Source organism: Oncorhynchus mykiss, chromosome 17, assembly GCF_013265735.2.
Source record: "Oncorhynchus mykiss isolate Arlee chromosome 17, USDA_OmykA_1.1, whole genome shotgun sequence".
NCBI lineage: Eukaryota > Metazoa > Chordata > Actinopteri > Salmoniformes > Salmonidae > Oncorhynchus > Oncorhynchus mykiss.
The window spans coordinates 59,348,518-59,368,066 of record NC_048581.1 but is presented as its reverse complement, the minus strand read 5'-3'; the positions used below and the strand labels follow the sequence as shown (position 1 = coordinate 59,368,066).

The following is a 19,549-nucleotide window of genomic DNA, read 5'->3' as shown; positions in this document are numbered from 1 at the left end:
TCAGAGGTCCGTTAAAAGCGCAGAGAGCATCATGAAGAACAAGGAACACACCAGGCAGGTCCGAGATACTGTTGTGAAGAAGTTTAAAGCCGGATTTGGATACAAAAAGATTTCCCAAGCTTTAAACATCCCAAGGAGCACTGTGCAAGCGATAATATTGAAATGGAAGGAGTATCAGACCACTGCAACTCTACCAAGACCTGGCCGTCCCTCTAAACTTTCAGCTCATACAAGGAGAAGACTGATCAGAGATGCAGCCAAGAGGCCCATGATCACTCTGGATGAACTGCAGAGATCTACAGCTGAGGTGGGAGACTCTGTCCATAGGACAACAATCAGTCGTATATTGCACAAATCTGGCCTTTATGGAAGAGTGGCAAGAAGAAAGCCATTTCTTAAAGATATCCATAAAAAGTGTCGTTTAAAGTTTGCCACAAGCCACCTGGGAGACACACCAAACATGTGGAAGAAGGTGCTCTGGTCAGATGAAACCAAAATTGAACTTTTTGGCAACAATGCAAAACGTTATGTTTGGCGTAAAAGCAACACAGCTGAATACACCATCCCCACTGTCAAACATGGTGGTGGCAGCATCATGGTTTGGGCCTGCTTTTCTTCAGCAGGGACAGGGAAGATGGTTAAAATTGATGGGAAGATGGATGGAGCCAAATACAGGACCATTCTGGAAGAAAACCTGATGGAGTCTGCAAAAGACCTGAGACTGGGACGGAGATTTGTCTTCCAACAAGACAATGATCCAAAACAAAGCAAAATCTACAATGGAATGGTTCAAAAATAAACATATCCAGGTGTTAGAATGGCCAAGTCAAAGTCCAGACCTGAATCCAATCGAGAATCTGTGGAAAGAACTGAAAACTGCTGTTCACAAATGCTCTCCATCCAACCTCACTGAGCTCGAGCTGTTTTGCAAGGAGGAATGGGAAAAAATGTCAGTCTCTCGATGTGCAAAACTGATAGACATACCCCAAGCGACTTACAGCTGTAATCGCAGCAAAAGGTGGCGCTACAAAGTATTAACTTAAGGGGGCTGAATCATTTTGCACGCCCAATTTTTCAGTTTTTGATTTGTTAAAAAAGTTTGAAATATCCAATAAATGTCGTTCCACTTCATCATTGTGTCCCACTTGTTGATTCTTCACAAAAAAATACAGTTTTATATCTTTATGTTTGAAGCCTGAAATGTGGCAAAAGGTCGCAAAGTTCAAGGGGGCCGAATACTTTCGCAAGGCACTGTACCTGACCATGTGCCTTGACTAGGACAAACTCTGGGCCCTCGGAGGTTATAACTGCAGGTTTTCCTGGTCAAGTCAGGCAGCCATTTCCTGGTCAAGCTAAACTAAAAGCCTAAGTGGTACTTGGATAACTGTATAATTCTAAGGAAATTACGTAAGTGTGAGTGATGGGTCATGGGTAGACTACATACCCTAATGGAAAATATGGACAGTGAGTACAGTGACTTCTAGGAAAGTGAATATGTATGATTATTCTGCATGTATGACAAGACAACAGTACATCTGTCATTGTAGTCATTTAGCAGGCATTCATATTCTGACAGACATACAATAAGTGCATTATAATAAGGGCATATAATTATAGCTAATGGTTATGCTTTTGTGATGCAGATAAACTCAACCCTAGTCTTTCTGAGAAATGCTTATACAATCTACTCATGCATTTGGAATTGGCAACTTTGAATGAGATGTAGGGCATGGTTTCTATAATATTACATTAGCAAGTGAAGGTCTGATTTTTAGTTTTCTTTTAAACTGCAGGTCAGAAAACAGCTGACCCACGCATCACTAGTATATACAGTGGGTGGGTAGTAGGAGTGTACCTGTTTGAAGGCCTGTAGGACCTCCTGTCTCTGACTGAAGTGTCTGAAGAGCAGGTGGAGGGCTCGGGACACCAGGGGAGGGTAATCGTGCATGGTCAGGTGGAGAAGGACCCTCAGGAAGGTCCTACCACCGTGGTCATCCAGGTCTAACGGGGTGTTCTCCTCACTGGATGTGGACACACAAGCAAACATATATAAAACGCGCGAGCGCACACACACACACACACACACACGCGCACACACCCACACGGTCAAGTATCAAACAATAACTAAACTGCTGCAGGTTTAGTGTATCACAACAGTTACCTTCCACCAAATATCCCTTCTGCCTGCTCCTCTATGTGCTCAAAGTCCAGAGCTCCTGAGAAAACAATTCAGAGTGACCTTAGTATCACACAAAGAGGTAACATGATGGGTGCCATGACCTGAGCTCTCCTCCCACCTGGCATGTTGTTTGGTCCCTCATGGGTTCCTGCTATAGACAGATCTGACTGGGAGTTGCTCTCATCAAACTCCCTCTTAAAGATACACAGCAAACAGGAGATCCGGTAGTCCAGACGCACATTCAGAATGAACTGCAGAGAGAGAGAGGAACATGACACATACTGAATAAGTAAGACTGTTGTACTGTAGAGGGATCATATTAGGATTAGCATTGGGGGTTATGGGTGAGTAGTTGGGGTTAAGGAGGGTAACCAAGTTTGGGGGAAGGGCGTTTGCAAATGGGTGTACGAGTGTATACAGTAGATCTATGGTCTGTATGGCATTGATTGTGCTATGGTGTGTACTGCATGTGTGTGGGCCTTACTACCTGTAGTATCTCTATGATCTTGAGCTTGGTGTCCATGACCAGGATGTCCTGTTTCTCTGGCTCTGTCTGGGTCTTGACCTGGTCCCCGTCGGGTGGGTTGATGGGGGTGGTGGGCAGGAACCCCCCTCCTCTGAGCACCACCTGAGTCATCAGCTCCCCCACCCCGTGGATGGAGCGCATCACGTTACTGCCTGGAAACACACATGATTGCGTCAACCATCATGTATGTGAGAGCACAATTGTTCTGTCCTTTGTTAGCCATGGGGTGAATAATGCTCAAGCCTAGGGTTCCAAAATCCCAGAAGTCAAGCAGAATTTCTGGGAAAAACCTGGGAACTTTAGAAAGGTTTCAACCCTACTAAAGCCCCACTGATGTATGGACCTTCGCCCCTCTGCAGGGCAGTGTGTTACCGTGTCCTACCTTTAGTCTCGTCTCCCTTTTCCAGCTTGTTGATGGGGAAAATGGTGCTGACGTGGACACAGTCCAGGATGGCCAGCAGGATCTTGGTCAGCCTCAGCAAGTCACTGAAGTTGTAGAAGCCAAAGTAGATGAGGTTCCTAGATAGATTCACTACCTGGGAATGGACAAAAAGAGACGGGAAGAGAGAACAAAGCTAGTGGTTATTAAATCCATGTCCTACTGAAACTCATTCTTCTTTGACCAATAGGAAGTGCATTTAATACAGATTAGACCAATAGTGACTGAGCCTAATACTGCTTTTTGCCTTTGACCAATATGGACTGGGTCTCATATTGATTTGACCAATAGGGACTGAGCTTCCAAATGGGACTGACCTCGAAGGTGAGTTTGTTCTTCTCCTTGTCGGCGAATGGGAAGCTCTGACACACCACGTCTCTAAGATAGTTCTCGACAAACTCCATGGTCAGGGCAAAACACTCCTTGATCTCATCCTTGGACGTCCCGTCATTGTCATAGCTGGGACCAGAGGGACACAGATCACAGGTAGGGGACAGGTGTGTACTTACAACTAACTCCTACCATGTTAATGCTTCTCTAAATACTCCACTAAGAATATTTTTTTTGTTTTACCTAAGTTAAAATAATGTCCATGTAAGACAGACAAGGCTATGGCACATTGTTTTCAAACCTTCACTACAAACCATATACATTGCACTAACGTATTTTCTGATTGGTCGTTGAACATGTCACTAACTCCTTTCCTCAACCTTGATAGGCCCTACCACTCACTCGTCAATGGCGATCTCGGAGGGGATCTCGGACCAGAGGCGGGCGTACTTGACGGGCGTGACCTGTTCCTGGGGGTCACGGTCCACGTGCATGTGCAGCATCATGCGGCAGAAGGAGGCGCGCAGGTCATAAGGCAGATCCTCATCAGACATGCAGCGCAGGATCAGATCCACGTCCAACTGGCCAGAGATCTTATTGATGGCCAGATACTGACGGTCCAGACACATCCTCGCAAACAGGTTCAGCTGGTACCTGTGAGAGAGAGGGACATAGGCATCACTGCTTAGACATTACGATACTGTCACGGCTTCCTTTCGGTGAAGGAAAGTCGGACCAAAATGCAGCGTGGTTTTCTTGATACACATTTAATGATGATGAAAAAACGAACAATACAAAAACAACAAACGTAACGTGAAAACCTATACAGCCTATCTGGTGCAAACAAACACAGAGACAGGAACAATCACCCACAACACACTCAAAGAATATGGCTGCCTAAATATGGTTCCCAATCAGAGACAACGATAAACACCTGCCTCTGATTGAGAACCACTCCAGACAGCCATAGACTATGCTAGATACCCCTACTATAATACAAACCCAATACCTAACAAAAACCTCAAGACAAAACACACCACATACAAAACCCATGTCAAACCCTGGCCTGACCAAATGAATAAAGAAAACACAAAATACTAAGACCAGGGCGTGACAGATACACAGAGACCAGGAACAAACAGAAAATTAAAGTCTCAAGGTTAGTGACGCCGCCTGGTTCTCTCTACTTCCTGGCACTTTTTATTAAATCAATTAATGTCATTAGTTGCAGAATAAAGTGGACTATAATTAATTTATCGGACCTTTTCCAAGTAGTCATGTGTAAGGGATGAGGGGGGTGGATACGCACCTCATCCACTCCCAATGTGTAGGACCCACCCCCATTTCCAAAAGCAAGGAGGAAACCAAGCATATACACACATGAGTATCGACAGAGACAGAAGTTATTCATCTTCTACAGATAACACAGTAAAGATGAGAGAATGCCTGGTGGTGTTTCTGACCTGTAGTAGCTGACCACCTCTTGGTCCTCCTTGGCGCCCTCCTTGGCGTCTTGGGCCAGCTCTCTGATGCTCTTACTTCTGATCTCCTTACTACGGTCCTTCCAGAACAACCACACCTCCTCCTCGTCCTCCTCAGACTCCACTGAATTCTCCCCGATGGACGCTCCCTCGATCTCAAACCTGGATAGCACCAGTCTGGGGAGGAGACGAAACGATATTACTCCTCTAACCACAGATTTAGGATCAGAGTAGACTATCAACAATCATATCCTTGACCATTCAGGAGTGGAAACAATATCTGATCTCAAACCTGGACAACACCAGTCTTGCTCTAACACACCTGATTCAGCTAACAATGGTCCAAATTGAAGAGAAATGGCGGATTAGTTGAATCGGATGTCTTGGAGCTGGGCTAGAACACAATCCTGCACACAGCCGGTTGACCATCCCAGAGGTACATACAAACATGTTAGCGTGGCTATACACGTCACTGACACATTTATAGCTATGGAACAGACAGTGTGGTTGAACCAAACAGCATCACATGGATTTCTGAGAAGACAAGGAGTAAAACTGCCTCTTAATTTGTGTTTGTGTAGCACTGAGAACGAAACACATAGGTATAAATGAACGCAAGCCTTCCGTCATAAACAAATATTACAGTTGACTATAGAATACTAAAGTACTTACTATAGAATTATATAGTATTCTGTAGTAAAACTGTAGCATACAGCAGAATACTATGCTACACTGTAGTATCCCTCGATCATATGTACTACTTACTATAGAATTTTGTAGTATAGTGTAGAAAACTACACATTGTAGTATCCCTCGATCATGAGGTGCTTACTATATCATTTTGTAACGGACACATGGAGATATTAAGTGCATTGCAATCAAAGCATTTTCTGTCTGAAAGAACAGATGTTTACTGAATGGCTACATGTACTAGATAGGCATGTCCATTAGGACAAGCATGAGGATCCACCAGGAGTAAACACTCCATCATGCAGTCACCTTGAACAGCTTGATCTGTATGACTGAAAGGGCTCCTACTGAATACACTTCAATAAAGAGAGCAGTATTGCTGTGTTTATCGGCCGTACTAGAACAGCCTGTAACAGACCATAGACCTAGACAACCATGGACTATTTTTGTTAAATGTTTAGGGGAAATTAGATTTTAAAGGTATTGATTAATTGAAATCTCGCGTAAAAGAGAGGGCTTACTTGGTCTCTATAAGGATGTCTCCGTTGATGGGGTCCAGGACTGCGTTACAGATGAGCTCCTGTGTCACCGGGATGGATTTGTTCATAGACACACACAGGTCTGACAGATAGTCCAGGAACCTGGAACACGCACACACCATTCAATGTCAACTGCTCCACAAAAACACATTTATCATGATGTCCCCAATGAAAAATTCCCCAAACACTACACAATTAAATGACACATGAAAACATAGCATCTGCCCTCGAGCAGCTTACAATACACTCCACACCACAGGAGGCTGCTGAGGGGAGGATGGCTCATACTAAATGCTGGAACGGAGCACATGGAATGGCATCAAACACATGGAAACCATGGATTTGATACCATTTCACTTATTCCGCACCAGCCATTACCACAAGCCCGTCCTGTACAATTAAGGTGTCACCAACTTCCTGTGGTCCACACGTCTTTACTCCCTTGATGTGGCAAACGACTAACACATTCCGACACACAGCCACCAGTCTTCAATTACATTGAACACAGCAATATACTGTATCATCTGGCTAAAAGGAGCATACAGACATATCAAGACATGCAAATGAACACATAAAAAACACTATACACACAAACATGTGTGCATGCGAAGTGAGCGCACTTGCACACACCCACATGTTTGTTTTACCATCTTTGTGGGGACCAAACAATTTATTACCATTTCAAATCCTATTTTCCCTAACCCTACCCCCATAACCTAACTCCTAACTGAACAAAAATATAAACGTAACATGTAAAGTGTTGGTCCCATGTTTCATGAGCTGAAATAAACACATTTTTCAATACGCACAAAGCTTATTTCTCTCATATTTTGTCCACAAATTTGTTTACATCCCTGTTAGTAAGCATTCTCCTTTGCCAGGAGAATCCATCCACCTGAAAGGTGTAGATTATTAAGAAGCTGATTAAACATCATGATCATGATCACGTGATCATGATTGCCGCCAACGTCGTTTTAGAGAATTTGGAACCCTAACCCCTAAGCCTAAAATAGCCTTTTTCCCTATGGGGAAGTATCCTTGTGAGGACTTCTGGTCCCCCACAAGGATAGTAAAACCAAACACACACACTGACCTGGGCTCCCGGTTCTTCCTGACGAGGCTGACAAAGGTGTCTATCTCTGCAGCGGTGATGTGTTTCTCCAGCAGCTTGCGGTTGTTGTGGAGCAGAGCTGTGATCGTGTCCTCAGCCAGAACATCATAACCTATCTGCTTCTGCATGAAGCGGAACTGCTTGGCTATATACTCCTGTGGGACAAACACAGGCTCTGATCATAGTCAAACATTATCACAACATTGGGACTGTGGTCCTTTATGGCTCAGTTGGTACGTGCATGGTGCTAGCAACACCAGGGTTGTGGGTTTGATATCCACTGGGGCTACTCATACGAAATTCTATGCACTGACTAATGTAAGTCGCAATGGATAAAAGCTAAATAGCATATGTTACATTGTGATGCAAAGTTACTGAATGAGGTCAATAAATTAATGCAAACCCTGTTGAAATGGTTAGTCACATTTGATATAACAAACATTTCAATTTGATTTTAAATGTGTTCATAGTGTGATCCACCTTGCTACTAAACTCAGCAACAAAAAAGAAACGGCCCTTTTTCAGGACCCTGTCTTTCAAAGATAATTTCTAAAAATCCAAATAAACTTCACAGATCTTCATTGTAAAGGGTTTAAACACTGTTTCCCATGCTTGTTCAATGAACCATAAACAATTAATGAACATGTACATGTGGAACGGTCGCTCAGACACTAACAGCTTACAGACGGTAGGCAATTATGTCACATTTATGAAAACTTAGGACACTAAAGAGGCCTTTCTACTGACTGAAAAACACCAAAAGGGTCCCTGCTCATCTGTGTGAATGTGCCTTAGGAATGCTGCAAGGAGGCATGAGGACTGCAATGTCCTTACAGTGAGACACCTAAGACAGCGCTACAGGGAGACAGGACGGACAGCTGATCGTCAGTGTAACAACACCTGCACATGTAACAACACCTGCACAGGATCAGTACATCCGAACATCAAACCTGCGGGACAGGTACAGGATGGCAACAACTGCCCGAGTTACACCAGGAACGCACAATCCCTCCATCAATGCTCAGACTGTCCGCAATAGGCTGAGAGAGGCTGGACTGAGGGCTTGTAGGCCTGTTGTAAGGCAGGTCCTCAACCAAACATCACCGGCAACAACGTCGCCTATGGGCACAAACCCACCATCGCTGGACCAGACAGGACTGGCAAAAAGTGCTCTTCACTGACAAGTCATGGTTTTGTCTCACCAGGGGTGATGGTCAGATTCGCGTTTATCGTCGAAGGAATGAGCTTTACACCAAGGCCTGTACTCTAGAGCGGGATCAATTTGGAGGTGGAAGGTCCGTCATGGTCTGGGGCGGTGTGTCACAGCATCATCAGACTGAGCTTGTTGTCAGTGCAGGCAATCTCAATGCTGTGCGTTACAGGGAAGACATCCTCCTCCCTCATGTGGTACCCTTCCTGCAGCAACATCCTGACATGACCCTCCAGCATGACAATGCCACCAGCCATACTGTGCGTGATTTCCTGCAAGACAGGAATGTCAGTGTTCTGCCATGGCCAGCGAAAGGCCCGGATCTCAATCCCATTGACCACATCTAGGACCTGTTGGATCGTAGGGTGAGGGCTAGGGCAATTCCCCCCAGTAATGTCTAGGAACTTGCAGGTGCCTTGGTGGAAGAGTGGGGTAACATCACAGCAAGAACTGGCAAATCTGGTGTAATCCATGAGGAGGAGATGCACTGCAGTACTTAAAGTAGCTGGTGGCCACACCAGATACTGACTCTTACTTTTGATTTTGACCCTCCCCCTTTGTTCAGGGACACACTATTCAATTTCTGTTAGTCACAGGTCTGTGGAACTTGTTCAGTTTGTCTCAGTTGTTGAATCTTGTTATGTTCATACAAATTTTTACACATGTTAAGTTTGCTGAAAATAAACACAGTTGACAGTGAGAGGACGTTTCTTTTTTTTTGCTGAGTTTAGTTCAGGGCTCCCGAGTGGCGCAGCGGTCTAAGGCACTGCAGCTTTGTGCTAGATGCTTCACTACACACACCCTGGTTTGAATCCAGGCTGTATCACAACCGGCTGTGATTAGGAGTCCCCATAGGGTGGCGCACAATTGGCCCACCGTCATCCGGGTTTGTCCGGTGTAGGCCGTCATAGTAAATAAGAATGTGTTCTTAACTGAGTTGCCTAGTTAACAAAAAGTTACACACAAAAAATGTTCTCTATTGTTACTTACCTACAATTCCCACTCATTACTTCAACAACAACACATTTACTGTAACACAGGCAAAACTAAATTACATTTTGGTGGATTCAAAAAAGGTAGATAAAATGTAAGATCCCTCCTGTAAATTCCCATGGGTAATTCCCAAATGTCTTCCAAATTGTCCTGGATTTGTTCAACTAGCCAGTGTAACGTCAGACTACAGACACAGTATTCGTTTGGCCGTATCAAAGGCCTCCAGGCCATTCATCTGAGAAAAAAGCTTCAAACTGCAACCAGTGCCTGCAACCTGGTTCAGGTTATTAGTCAACCTACCAAGGTAGTTAAACAGCACAGGAATGAAATCGTCAACATATATTGATCACATCTTTACTAATGCTGCAGAAATTTGCTTGAAATCAGTATCCAGAGCCATCAGATCTAGTGATCACAATATAGTAACCATATCTAGGAAAACCAAAGTTTCAAAGGCTGGGCCTAATATTGTGTATAAGAGGTCATACAATAAAAGTGTTGTAGTGGTTCCTATGTTGTTGATGCAAAGAACATGTGTTGGTCCATGGTGTGTAATGAGGAGCAAACAGATGTTGCACTTGACACATTTATCAAATTGCTTATCCCAGTTACTAATAAGCATGCACCCATTAAGAAAATGACCATAAAAACTATTAAATCCTTGTGGATTGATGAGGAATTTAACAATTGTATGGTTGAGAGGGATGAGGCAAAAGGAATGGAAATTATGTCTGGCTGCACAACAGATTGGCAAACATACTGCAAATTGAGAAATCATGTGACTAAACTGAATAAAAAGAAGAAACTAAACTATGAAACAAAGATAAATGACAAAGAATGATAGTAAAAAAGCTTTGGAGCACTTTCAATGACATTTTGGGGTGAAAAAGACACACTCAGCTGCATCAGTCATTATATCAGATGGTTCCTTCATTACAAAACCGACTGACATTGCCAACTACTTTAATGAATCCGTAAAGTACAGTTGGGCAAAAAAGTATTTAGTCAGCCACCAATTGTGCAAGTTCTCCCACTTAAAAAGATGAGAGAGGCCTCTGAAAAAGCTCTGAGACACGTTAGGGTCCACTCGTTCAGACTGGTCTTACTCCCTAATTTATAAGAATACAAGCCTGAAACTATTTCTAAAGACTGTTGACATCTAGTGGAAGGCATAGGAACTGTAAATGGAGTCCTAAGTCAATGGATACTGTAATGGCATTGAATAGAAAACTACAAAACCACAAAAAAACTACTTCCTGAATTAATTTTTCTCAGGTTTTCACCTGCTAAATCAGTTATGTTATACTCACAGACACTATTTTAACAGTTTTGGAAATTTTTGAGTTTTTTCTATCCAAATCTACTAGTTATATGCATATCATATCTTCTGGGCACGAGTAGCAGGCCGTTGAATTTGGGCGTGCTTTTCATCCAAAATTCCGAATGCTGCCCCCTACCCTAGAGAGGTTAACAAAGAGCTGCAGTTGGTTTCAGAATGGGTAGCAAGGAATAAGTTAGTCCTAAATATTTCAACTAAATATTTGAATAAATAATGTGGAAATTGAGCAAGTTGAGGTGACTAAACTGCTTGGAGTAACCCTGGATTGTAAACTGTCATGATCAAAACATATTGATACAACAGTAGTTAAGATGGGGAGAAGTTTGTCCAGTATAAAGCGCTGCTCTAACTTCTTAGAAGCACTATCAACAGATTTTAAAAAAGCATAAAAATACACCTTATGGAACAGCGGGGACTGTGAAGCAACACAAACATAGGCACAGACATATGCATACACACACATGATAACATACGCTGCCTTGGCAGCAGCTAATGGGGATCCATAATAAATACAAATCTGAGACTGGGAGAACAGAGGCTGTTCACAGGCACCAGGCAGCTTCCTCCTTGAGTTGAAACCACTCCAACAATTACACATAGTATGTGACAGTGGACTGTCTGTCTGTGTGTTTGGACAATGCATGTTTCTGTTGGCGTGTGTGCGTGCGCGCATGTGTGTGTTTGTGTGTGTGTGTGTGTCTTGTGTCCCGGAAGGGAGCGTTGTGCTGCTAAAAGTTTTATGAAGGCAGAATGTGAGTAAGGAGATGATTGTGGATTACAGGAAAAAGAGGACCGAGCACGCCCCCATTCTCGTCGATGGGGCTGCAGTGGAACAGGTTGAGAGCTTCAAGTTCCTTGGTGTCCACATCACCAACAAACTAACATGGTCCAAGCACACCATGATAGTTGTGAAGAGGGCATGACAAAACCTATTCCCCCTCAGGATCCTCAAAAGGTTCTACAGCTGCACCATCGAGAGCATCCTGACTGGTTGCATCACCACCTGGTATGGCAACTGCTCGGCCTCTGACTGCAAGGCACTACAGAGGGTAGTGCGAACAGCCCAGTACATCACTTGGGCAAAGCTTCCTGCCATCTAGGTCCTCTATACCAGCCGGTGTCAGAGGAAGGCCCTAGAATCCAGCCACCCTAGTCATAGACTGTTCTCTCTGCTGCCACACGGCAAGCGGTACCGGAGCACCAAGTCTAGGTCCAAGAGACTTCTAAACAGCTTCTACCCCCAAGCCATAAGACTCCTGAACATCTAGTCAAATGGATACCTAGACTAGTCGCATTCCCCCCCCCTCCTCACCTCACCACTGCCACTCTCCGTTGTCATCTATACATAGTCACTTTAATTCTACTCTACCTACATGTACATACTACCTCAACTAACCAGTGCCCCAGCACATCGACTCTGTACCGGCACCCCCCTGTATATATATTGTTATTTTTTACTGCTGCTCTTTAATTACTTGTTACTGATAAGAATAAGAGATAAAAATATATTTTGAAACAGCACTGTCGGTTAGGGGCTCGTAAGTAAGCATTTCACTGTAACCTGTTGTATTCGGCGCATGTGACTAATAAAATTCGATTTGAGAATACTTGACACACTGACTGAAGAGCACATTCAATTACAGCTAAATGCCATCATACAGTTTAGGCTAATTGTATAAGTGCTGTGGCTCGATATTTTGGCTATAGGTTAAGTCCCTGTCTGCTGGAACACACAGTCCAAAACACCACGTGAAAACAACCCCTATGTCATTCCTCTACTAAAGCCCGCTAGGGTCTGCAGGTCTAATCGAACCAGGTACTGTAGGTGTATATAAGTCAAATGGATATAGCTCCACTCAGGCTTCCAATTGAATTAGGGGAACATCATCATACTGCTTACACGCTCATTTAGCATCTTCAGATCAGCAAACACTGAAAGAGTATGGGTTCGGTTAAGGGGCTAGGGATAAGGTTGGGGTAGTGGTTGTTTTGGGACCAGACCAGTCATGTGAACTGTCATGTGTGTCCTTGTGTGGCTATCGTAGGCCCAGACCAGTAGGCCTGACAGTTACCGAGCTGCGTACCTGGTTCTTGCGGTAGTCCTGTTGGGAGTGGCGTAACACACGGTAACACAGGCGGCAGATGTGCCTGAAGGGGGCGTGGCGCTGGTCAGCCAGCTCCTCTAATCGCAGCATGGGCCCATCCCCACTGTCTGTGAATGGAGCCTGCAGTAGCTTGAAGATCTAGAGAGAAATTCCACCCATTGGATGGTAGTCCATCAGGTTAAAAAATACATTTGTTTGGAAAAATGTTTGGCAAAGTCTGACAGTTTGTTATACTTTGTTGAACAGAGTTTAATAGAAGACAAAGGAGCTTGCATCCCAATGGATCAACATTGAAAAGGAATGAAGTAGACTTTTTCACCCTTTCAGTCTGTGGACGTTCTAGTTGTCCCTTATGAATGACATTGTCCTCTACCTGTTTGAGGATATTCTGTTCCCTCATGAGTTTCTGTCTCTCTCGGTTGGGCTTGTTGACCATGATTTCCAAAACATCTTGGCCATTATTGGGGATGTCCACCACGAAGAACACCAGGTCCTCCAGAAGCTTGGTCACTGCCCTGGAGGACACACAGGAAGATTTTTTTTTATTTTAGCCTTTATTTAATTAGGCAAGTCAGTTAAGAACAAATTCTTATTTACAATGACAGCCTACCCCGGCCAAACCCTAAACCAGACGACGCTGGGCCAATAGTGCGCCGCCCTATGGGACTCCCAATCACGGCTGGTTGTAATACAGCCTGGAATCAAACAAGGGTCTGTAGTGACGCCTTGAGCCCTGAGATGCAGTGCTGCGCCACTCGGGAGCGCACATGAAGATTCTTTGAGATTTAGAATTCTTAATGAGGGCCATGTTGATACCCAGAGTTCCAAGGACATTCCATCCTGGAATGGTTTTGTGCCTACATTGAAGAGGTAAAGAACACATAGTGAGCACTAAAATAGCTGCCGTGTACCTCCTCTCGTTCTGAGTGATGGTGCCCTTCTCCAGTTTGCCTGCGATGGACGCCAACACTTTACTGGCATCATTCGCAAAGTCAAGATCTCTGACTTCAGCGGGCGAGACGGGTACAATGGCAAACGCCTCTTTGTCTTCTTTCAGTGCTGATGTGCCGATCTAAAAATAACAACATTGTGAGAAACTGATGAGTTAATTAGGATTGTAAAATTAAGTGAATTCTAGTAAGTAAAACTCACAAATAGAAAATGAATCATTTGTGCATCCGGTGGTCAGATCTAACGTGAGGGTATTATTATATTATGAAATGTTTGTGTTGGAAAGATTTAAGTGGGACACACAGAAAACATTATATAAAGTAGTTAAAGATTGGGTTTGACAGACTATTGGTAAGGTCTCAAACTGTCTGGTCTTAATGGAGATTGGCTGGTTGAGCTGTCACTCACACGTAACATGACCGGTTTCTCCTCTTCCTTGTCGATGGGGTGGTTAGTGCTGTGGACCCATGTGTTGGTGCACAAGTGTCTGAGCCTCACATACGAGTTCCTGGGTGCATGCACACACACGCACACACACACAATGAGCATTGTGAGTCAAGAATTAATGTCATTACTGGGCTAGGCCCACTATAACACATACTAAGAAGTCCCATACCAAACAGGGGAACAGACATGTGCCTCTGATTAAATATTGAAAAATGTATATTTTCTGATGTATTCCAGTACAGAGAGGGATATCATAATAAGAGTGGTTACTGTAAACCAAACATCTTACAGTACCTGTATAAATCTCAACAAAAATAAAACCAAACATCTTCTCCTTCATCAACGTCACCAGTCCTTGCACCCTCACAACCAACATGAAACAGTAACACTGGTTACTGCAAGTCAAACCCTCCCTACTGTACAGTCAGCTTGGAAGTCAAAAACAAGACACAGACACGCACACACTTTATTGCTTCATGACCTCATGAAACTCCCTCACCTACTCTCCCAAGACGGAAATCCTCCCTACCCTCTCCAAAACACAGGCTCAGACCTGTCCAATGTCAACAGATTCTGAACACTCCATGACCCTAACACAGCCCACTCACCCTTTCCACTGAAAGTGAGAACAGAAATGTGTTTAAATGGGGGAATTCCACTTGAAATCAACTAAATGTGTCTGATAACGAACAAACACCAAACACCGACCAGTGAAAAGTTTGGACACACCTACTCATTCAAGGTTTTTCTTTATTTGTACTATTTTCTACATTGTAGAAATCAAAATTATATTCTATATTTGAGATTCTTCAAAATAGCCAGCCTTGATGACAGCTTTGCACAATCTTGGAATTCTCTCAACCAGCTTCATGAATGCATTAAATGCATTAAAATGCATTAAAATTAACAGGTGTGCCTTGATAGAAGTTCATTTGCGGAATTTCTTTCCTTCTTAAAGCTTTTGAGCCAATCAGTTGTGTTGTGACAAGGTAGGGGTGGTATACAGACGATAGCCCTATTTGGTAAAATACCAAGTCCATATTATGGCAAGAACAGCTCAAATAAGCAAAGGGAAACAACAGTCCATCATTACTTCAAGCGCAATGATGAAACTTGCTCTCATGAGGACCGCCACAGGAGAGGAAGACCCAGAGTTACCTCTGCTGCAAAACATAAGTTCATTAGAGTTAACTGCACCTCAGATTACAGCCCAAATAAATGCTTCACAAAATTCAAGTAACAGACACATCTCAATATCAACTGTTCAGAGGAGATTGCGTGAATCAAGCCTTCATGGTCAAATTGCTGCAAAGAAACCATGATAAGAAGAGACTTGCTTGGGCCAAGAAACACGAGTAATGGACATTAGACCGGTGCAAATCTGTCCTTTTGTCTAATGAGTCCAACCGCCATGTACTTGTGAGACACAGAGTAGGTGAACGGATGATCTCCGCATGAGTGGTTCCTACCGTGAAGCATGGAAGAGGAGGTGTGATGGTGCTTTGCTGGTGACACTGTCAGTGATTTATTTAGAATTCAAGGCACACTTAACTAGTATGGCTACTGCAGCATTCTGCAACTATACGCCATCCCATCTGGTTTGTGCTTAGTGGAACGATCATTTGTTTTTCAACAGGACAATGACCAAACAAACACCTCCAGGCTGTGTAAGGGCTATTTGACCAAGAAGGAGAGTGATGGAGTACTGCATCATATGACCTGGCCTCCACAATCACCTAACCTCAACCCAATTGAGATGGTTTGGGATGAGTTGGACTACAGAGTGGAAAAGCAGCCAACAAGTGCTCCGAACATGTGAAAACTCCTTCAAGACTGTTGGAAAAGCATATAAAACACGTTTTGTTTCCTACATGATTCCATATGTGTTATGTTATAGTTTTGATGTCTTCACTATTATTATATAATGTAGAAAATTGTAAAAATAAAGAAAATCCAAACTTTTTACTGGACTGTACAGATACAGTGGTGCAAAATAATATTTAGTCAGCCAACAATTGTGCAAGTTCTCCCACCTAAAAAGATGAGAGAGGCCTGTAATTTTCATCATAGGTACACTAACTATGACAGACAAAATGAGAAAAAAAATCCAGAAAATCACATTGTAGGATTTTTAAGGAATTTATTTGCAAATTATGGTGGAAAATAAGTATTTGGTCACCTACAAACAAGCAAGATTTCTGGCTCTCACAGGCTCCTCTGTCCTCCACTCGTTACCTGTATTAATGGCACCTATTTGAACTTGTTATCAGTATAAAAGACACCTGTTCACAACTTTAAACAGTCACACTCCAAACTCCACTATGGCCAAGACCAAAGAGCTGTCAAAGGACACCAGAAACAAAATTGTAGACCTGCACCAGGCTGGGAAGACTGAATCTGCAATAGGTAAACAGCTTGGTTTGAAGAAATCAACTGTGGGAGCAATTATTAGGAAATGGAAGACATACAAGACCACTGATAATCTCCCTCGATCTGGGTCTCCACGCAAGATCTCACCCCGTGGTGTCAAAATGATCACAAGAACGGTGAGCAAAAATCCCAGAACCACACGGGGGGACCTAGTGAATGACCTGCAGAGAGCTGGGACCAAAGTAACAAAGCCTACCATCAGTAACACACTACGCCGCCAGGGACTCAAATCCTGCAGTGCCAGACGTGCCCCCCTGCTTAAGCCAGTACATGTCCAGGCCCATCTGAAGTTTGCTAAAGAGCATTTGGATGATCCAGAAGATGTCAGATGAAACCAAAATATAACTTTTTGGTAAAAACTCAACTCAGCATTCTTTGTCCTCCAAACACGATGAGTTGCATCTGTGAAGCATGGGGGTGGAAACATCATGCTTTGGGGCTGTTTTTCTGCGAAAGGGACCAGGACGACTGATCCGTGTAAAGGAAAGAATGAATGGGGCCATGTATCGTGAGATTTTGAGTGAAAACCTTCCATCAGAGCAAGGGCATTGAAGATGAAACGTGGCTGGGTCTTTCAGCATGACAATGATCCCAAACACACCGCCCGGGCAACAAAGGAGTGGCTTCGTAAGAAGCATTTCAAGGTCCCGGAGTGGCCTAGCCAGTCTCCAGATCTCAACCCTATAGAAAATCTTTGGAGGGAGTTGAACGTCCGTGTTGCCCAGCAACAGCCCCAAAACATCACTGCTCTAGAGGAGATCTGCATGGAGGAATGGGCCAAAATACCAGCAACAGTGTGTGAAAACCTTGTGAAGACTTACAGAAAACGTTTGACCTCTGTCATTGCCAACAAAGGGTGTATTACAAAGTATTGAGATAAACTTTTGTTATTGACCAAATACTTATTTTCCACCATCATTTGCAAATAAATTCATTAAAAATCCTACAATGTGATTTTCTGGATTTTTTTTCCTCATTTTGTCTGTCATAGTTGAAGTGTACCTATGCTGAAAATTACAGGCCTCTCATCTTTTTAAGTGGGAGAGCTTGCACAATTGGTGGCTGACTAAATACTTTTTTGCCCCATTGTATATAGATATATTTATATATCTATGTGTGTGTGTGTGTCCTTCCAGGGGGAGGAACATGACTGTTTCCTTTTCATATTGCAACATTTTCATTAGAATCTGATCTACATCAACAGTCACTGTTTGTTTAGGACTTTCCAGACACACAGTCATGACACACAATGTTTCAATTGTTGAATTGGAATTTCAGTTTAATTCCTCAATTGACTGACTTCAACTCAAATTGACCCCAGCCCTGACAAATACAGCCTGGTCACTCACCTTTGCACATGACAACAACACAGGATGTATTTTAAAATCAACAAATTCTCATGGATGTAGTAAAAAGAGACGTTTCTTATTAGAACAATGGTAAATTCCTCTGAAAGTATTATGAGTAATAGGGTCTTTTCGCACAATGTGAACTGCGGGGGGCTGCTTAGCGGCAGACTATGTGGCCCTAAAGTCCTATCTGGGCACCAGGAAATTGCCTCCTCTTAGCATGGTAGGCTCCAGCTCAAAGTCCTACCTGGGCACCAGGGAGTCCCCCCCTCTCAAAGTGGTAGGGTCCAGCTCAAAAATGGAGGAGATGTCATTGCCTTCAGGGACAGACACCAGGGTATACATGACCTTCTCCTGGGGGTTCCTGAGGCGGGCGCGGAGGTCGACCTGCTCAGAGTCCAGCTGGAGACACAACATGGAAACACAGTCTCGTCAGATCACTGTACAGCAACATAGACATGGGCACTGAAGACCAGAATCAATGATTATGAAGAGTAAAATAATTGACAGACCATCAGTATACACTGAGTATACAAAACAATAAGAACACCTCTTTCCATGAGATACACTGACCAGGGGGAAAGCTATGATCCCTTATCGATGTAACTTGTTAAATCCATTTCAAATCAACGTAGATGAAGGGGAGGACACAGGTTAAATAGTCATTTTCAAGCCTTGAGACAATTGAGACATGGATTGTGTACCATTCAGGGGGAGAATGAGTAAGACAAAAATGTATGTGCCTTTGAACAGGGTATGGTTGTAGGCGCCAGGCGTACCAGTTTGTGTCAAGAACTGCAACGTGTGTATCAAGAATCGTCCACCACCCAAAGGACATCCAGCCAACTTGACACAACTGGGGGGGGGCTCAATATTAGGAAGGTGTTACTAATGTTTGGTATACTCATTGTACATGGGTTAAGTTTTGTAATAGAAACGTTAAAAGTTCAGGTCGCACACACATGGGTCAGCTTCCTGTGAAATTCCTAGATCAATGACCTAAAGCTCAAATCCTGGGCAGGAACTGACTGAAGAAGATAAGAGAATCACAACTCAAAGGGATCTTTTCATTCACCACAATGTGAGAACATCAATTTGATCCAATTTCTTGTTTAAAAAAAAATCTAATTTAGACCAATAGAACTCTATAGGCTTAATTCAATATACTGCACTAAACCTCATGACCTACTAATTGTAGGAAGTTTTAAAGGCCAAAAGAGACATTCTGGTGTATTGTGAAGTATCAAATCAGTGTTAATCACTGAAATATCAACAAATATGTATAAATATTAATTTCAGTAATTAGAGTAATAAGTAATTTAGTATAATTATCTGGTTAAACTGCAGCTCTTTTATAAGTTTGGGTCTTCCGCTGTGTTCACATGGTCACTATTGTAGAGTGGATGATTGTCTAGTAACGCATTACCCTT

At 43.3% G+C, this 19,549-nt stretch overlaps 1 protein-coding gene across 4 annotated transcripts in view; it reads right to left on the bottom strand.

Moving 5' to 3' along the window:
- Nucleotides 1-19,549, bottom strand: part of LOC110494246 (inositol 1,4,5-trisphosphate receptor type 1) — a 155,227-nt gene that overhangs the window by 69,959 nt on the left and 65,719 nt on the right. For all 4 annotated transcript variants that reach the window (XM_036950330.1, XM_036950331.1, XM_036950332.1 and 1 more), the window contains exons 12-26: nt 18,367-18,521; nt 14,302-14,401; nt 13,854-14,014; nt 13,316-13,457; nt 12,922-13,080; nt 7,278-7,450; nt 6,167-6,286; nt 4,938-5,132; nt 3,877-4,128; nt 3,462-3,603; nt 3,088-3,241; nt 2,667-2,857; nt 2,298-2,430; nt 2,162-2,216; nt 1,856-2,021 (exon numbers count right to left, since the gene is read on the bottom strand). In XM_036950330.1, coding sequence (XP_036806225.1) covers nt 1,856-2,021; nt 2,162-2,216; nt 2,298-2,430; nt 2,667-2,857; nt 3,088-3,241; nt 3,462-3,603; nt 3,877-4,128; nt 4,938-5,132; nt 6,167-6,286; nt 7,278-7,450; nt 12,922-13,080; nt 13,316-13,457; nt 13,854-14,014; nt 14,302-14,401; nt 18,367-18,521 — 2,298 coding nt within the window. The remainder of the gene's footprint in view (nt 1-1,855; nt 2,022-2,161; nt 2,217-2,297; nt 2,431-2,666; nt 2,858-3,087; nt 3,242-3,461; nt 3,604-3,876; nt 4,129-4,937; nt 5,133-6,166; nt 6,287-7,277; nt 7,451-12,921; nt 13,081-13,315; nt 13,458-13,853; nt 14,015-14,301; nt 14,402-18,366; nt 18,522-19,549) is intronic.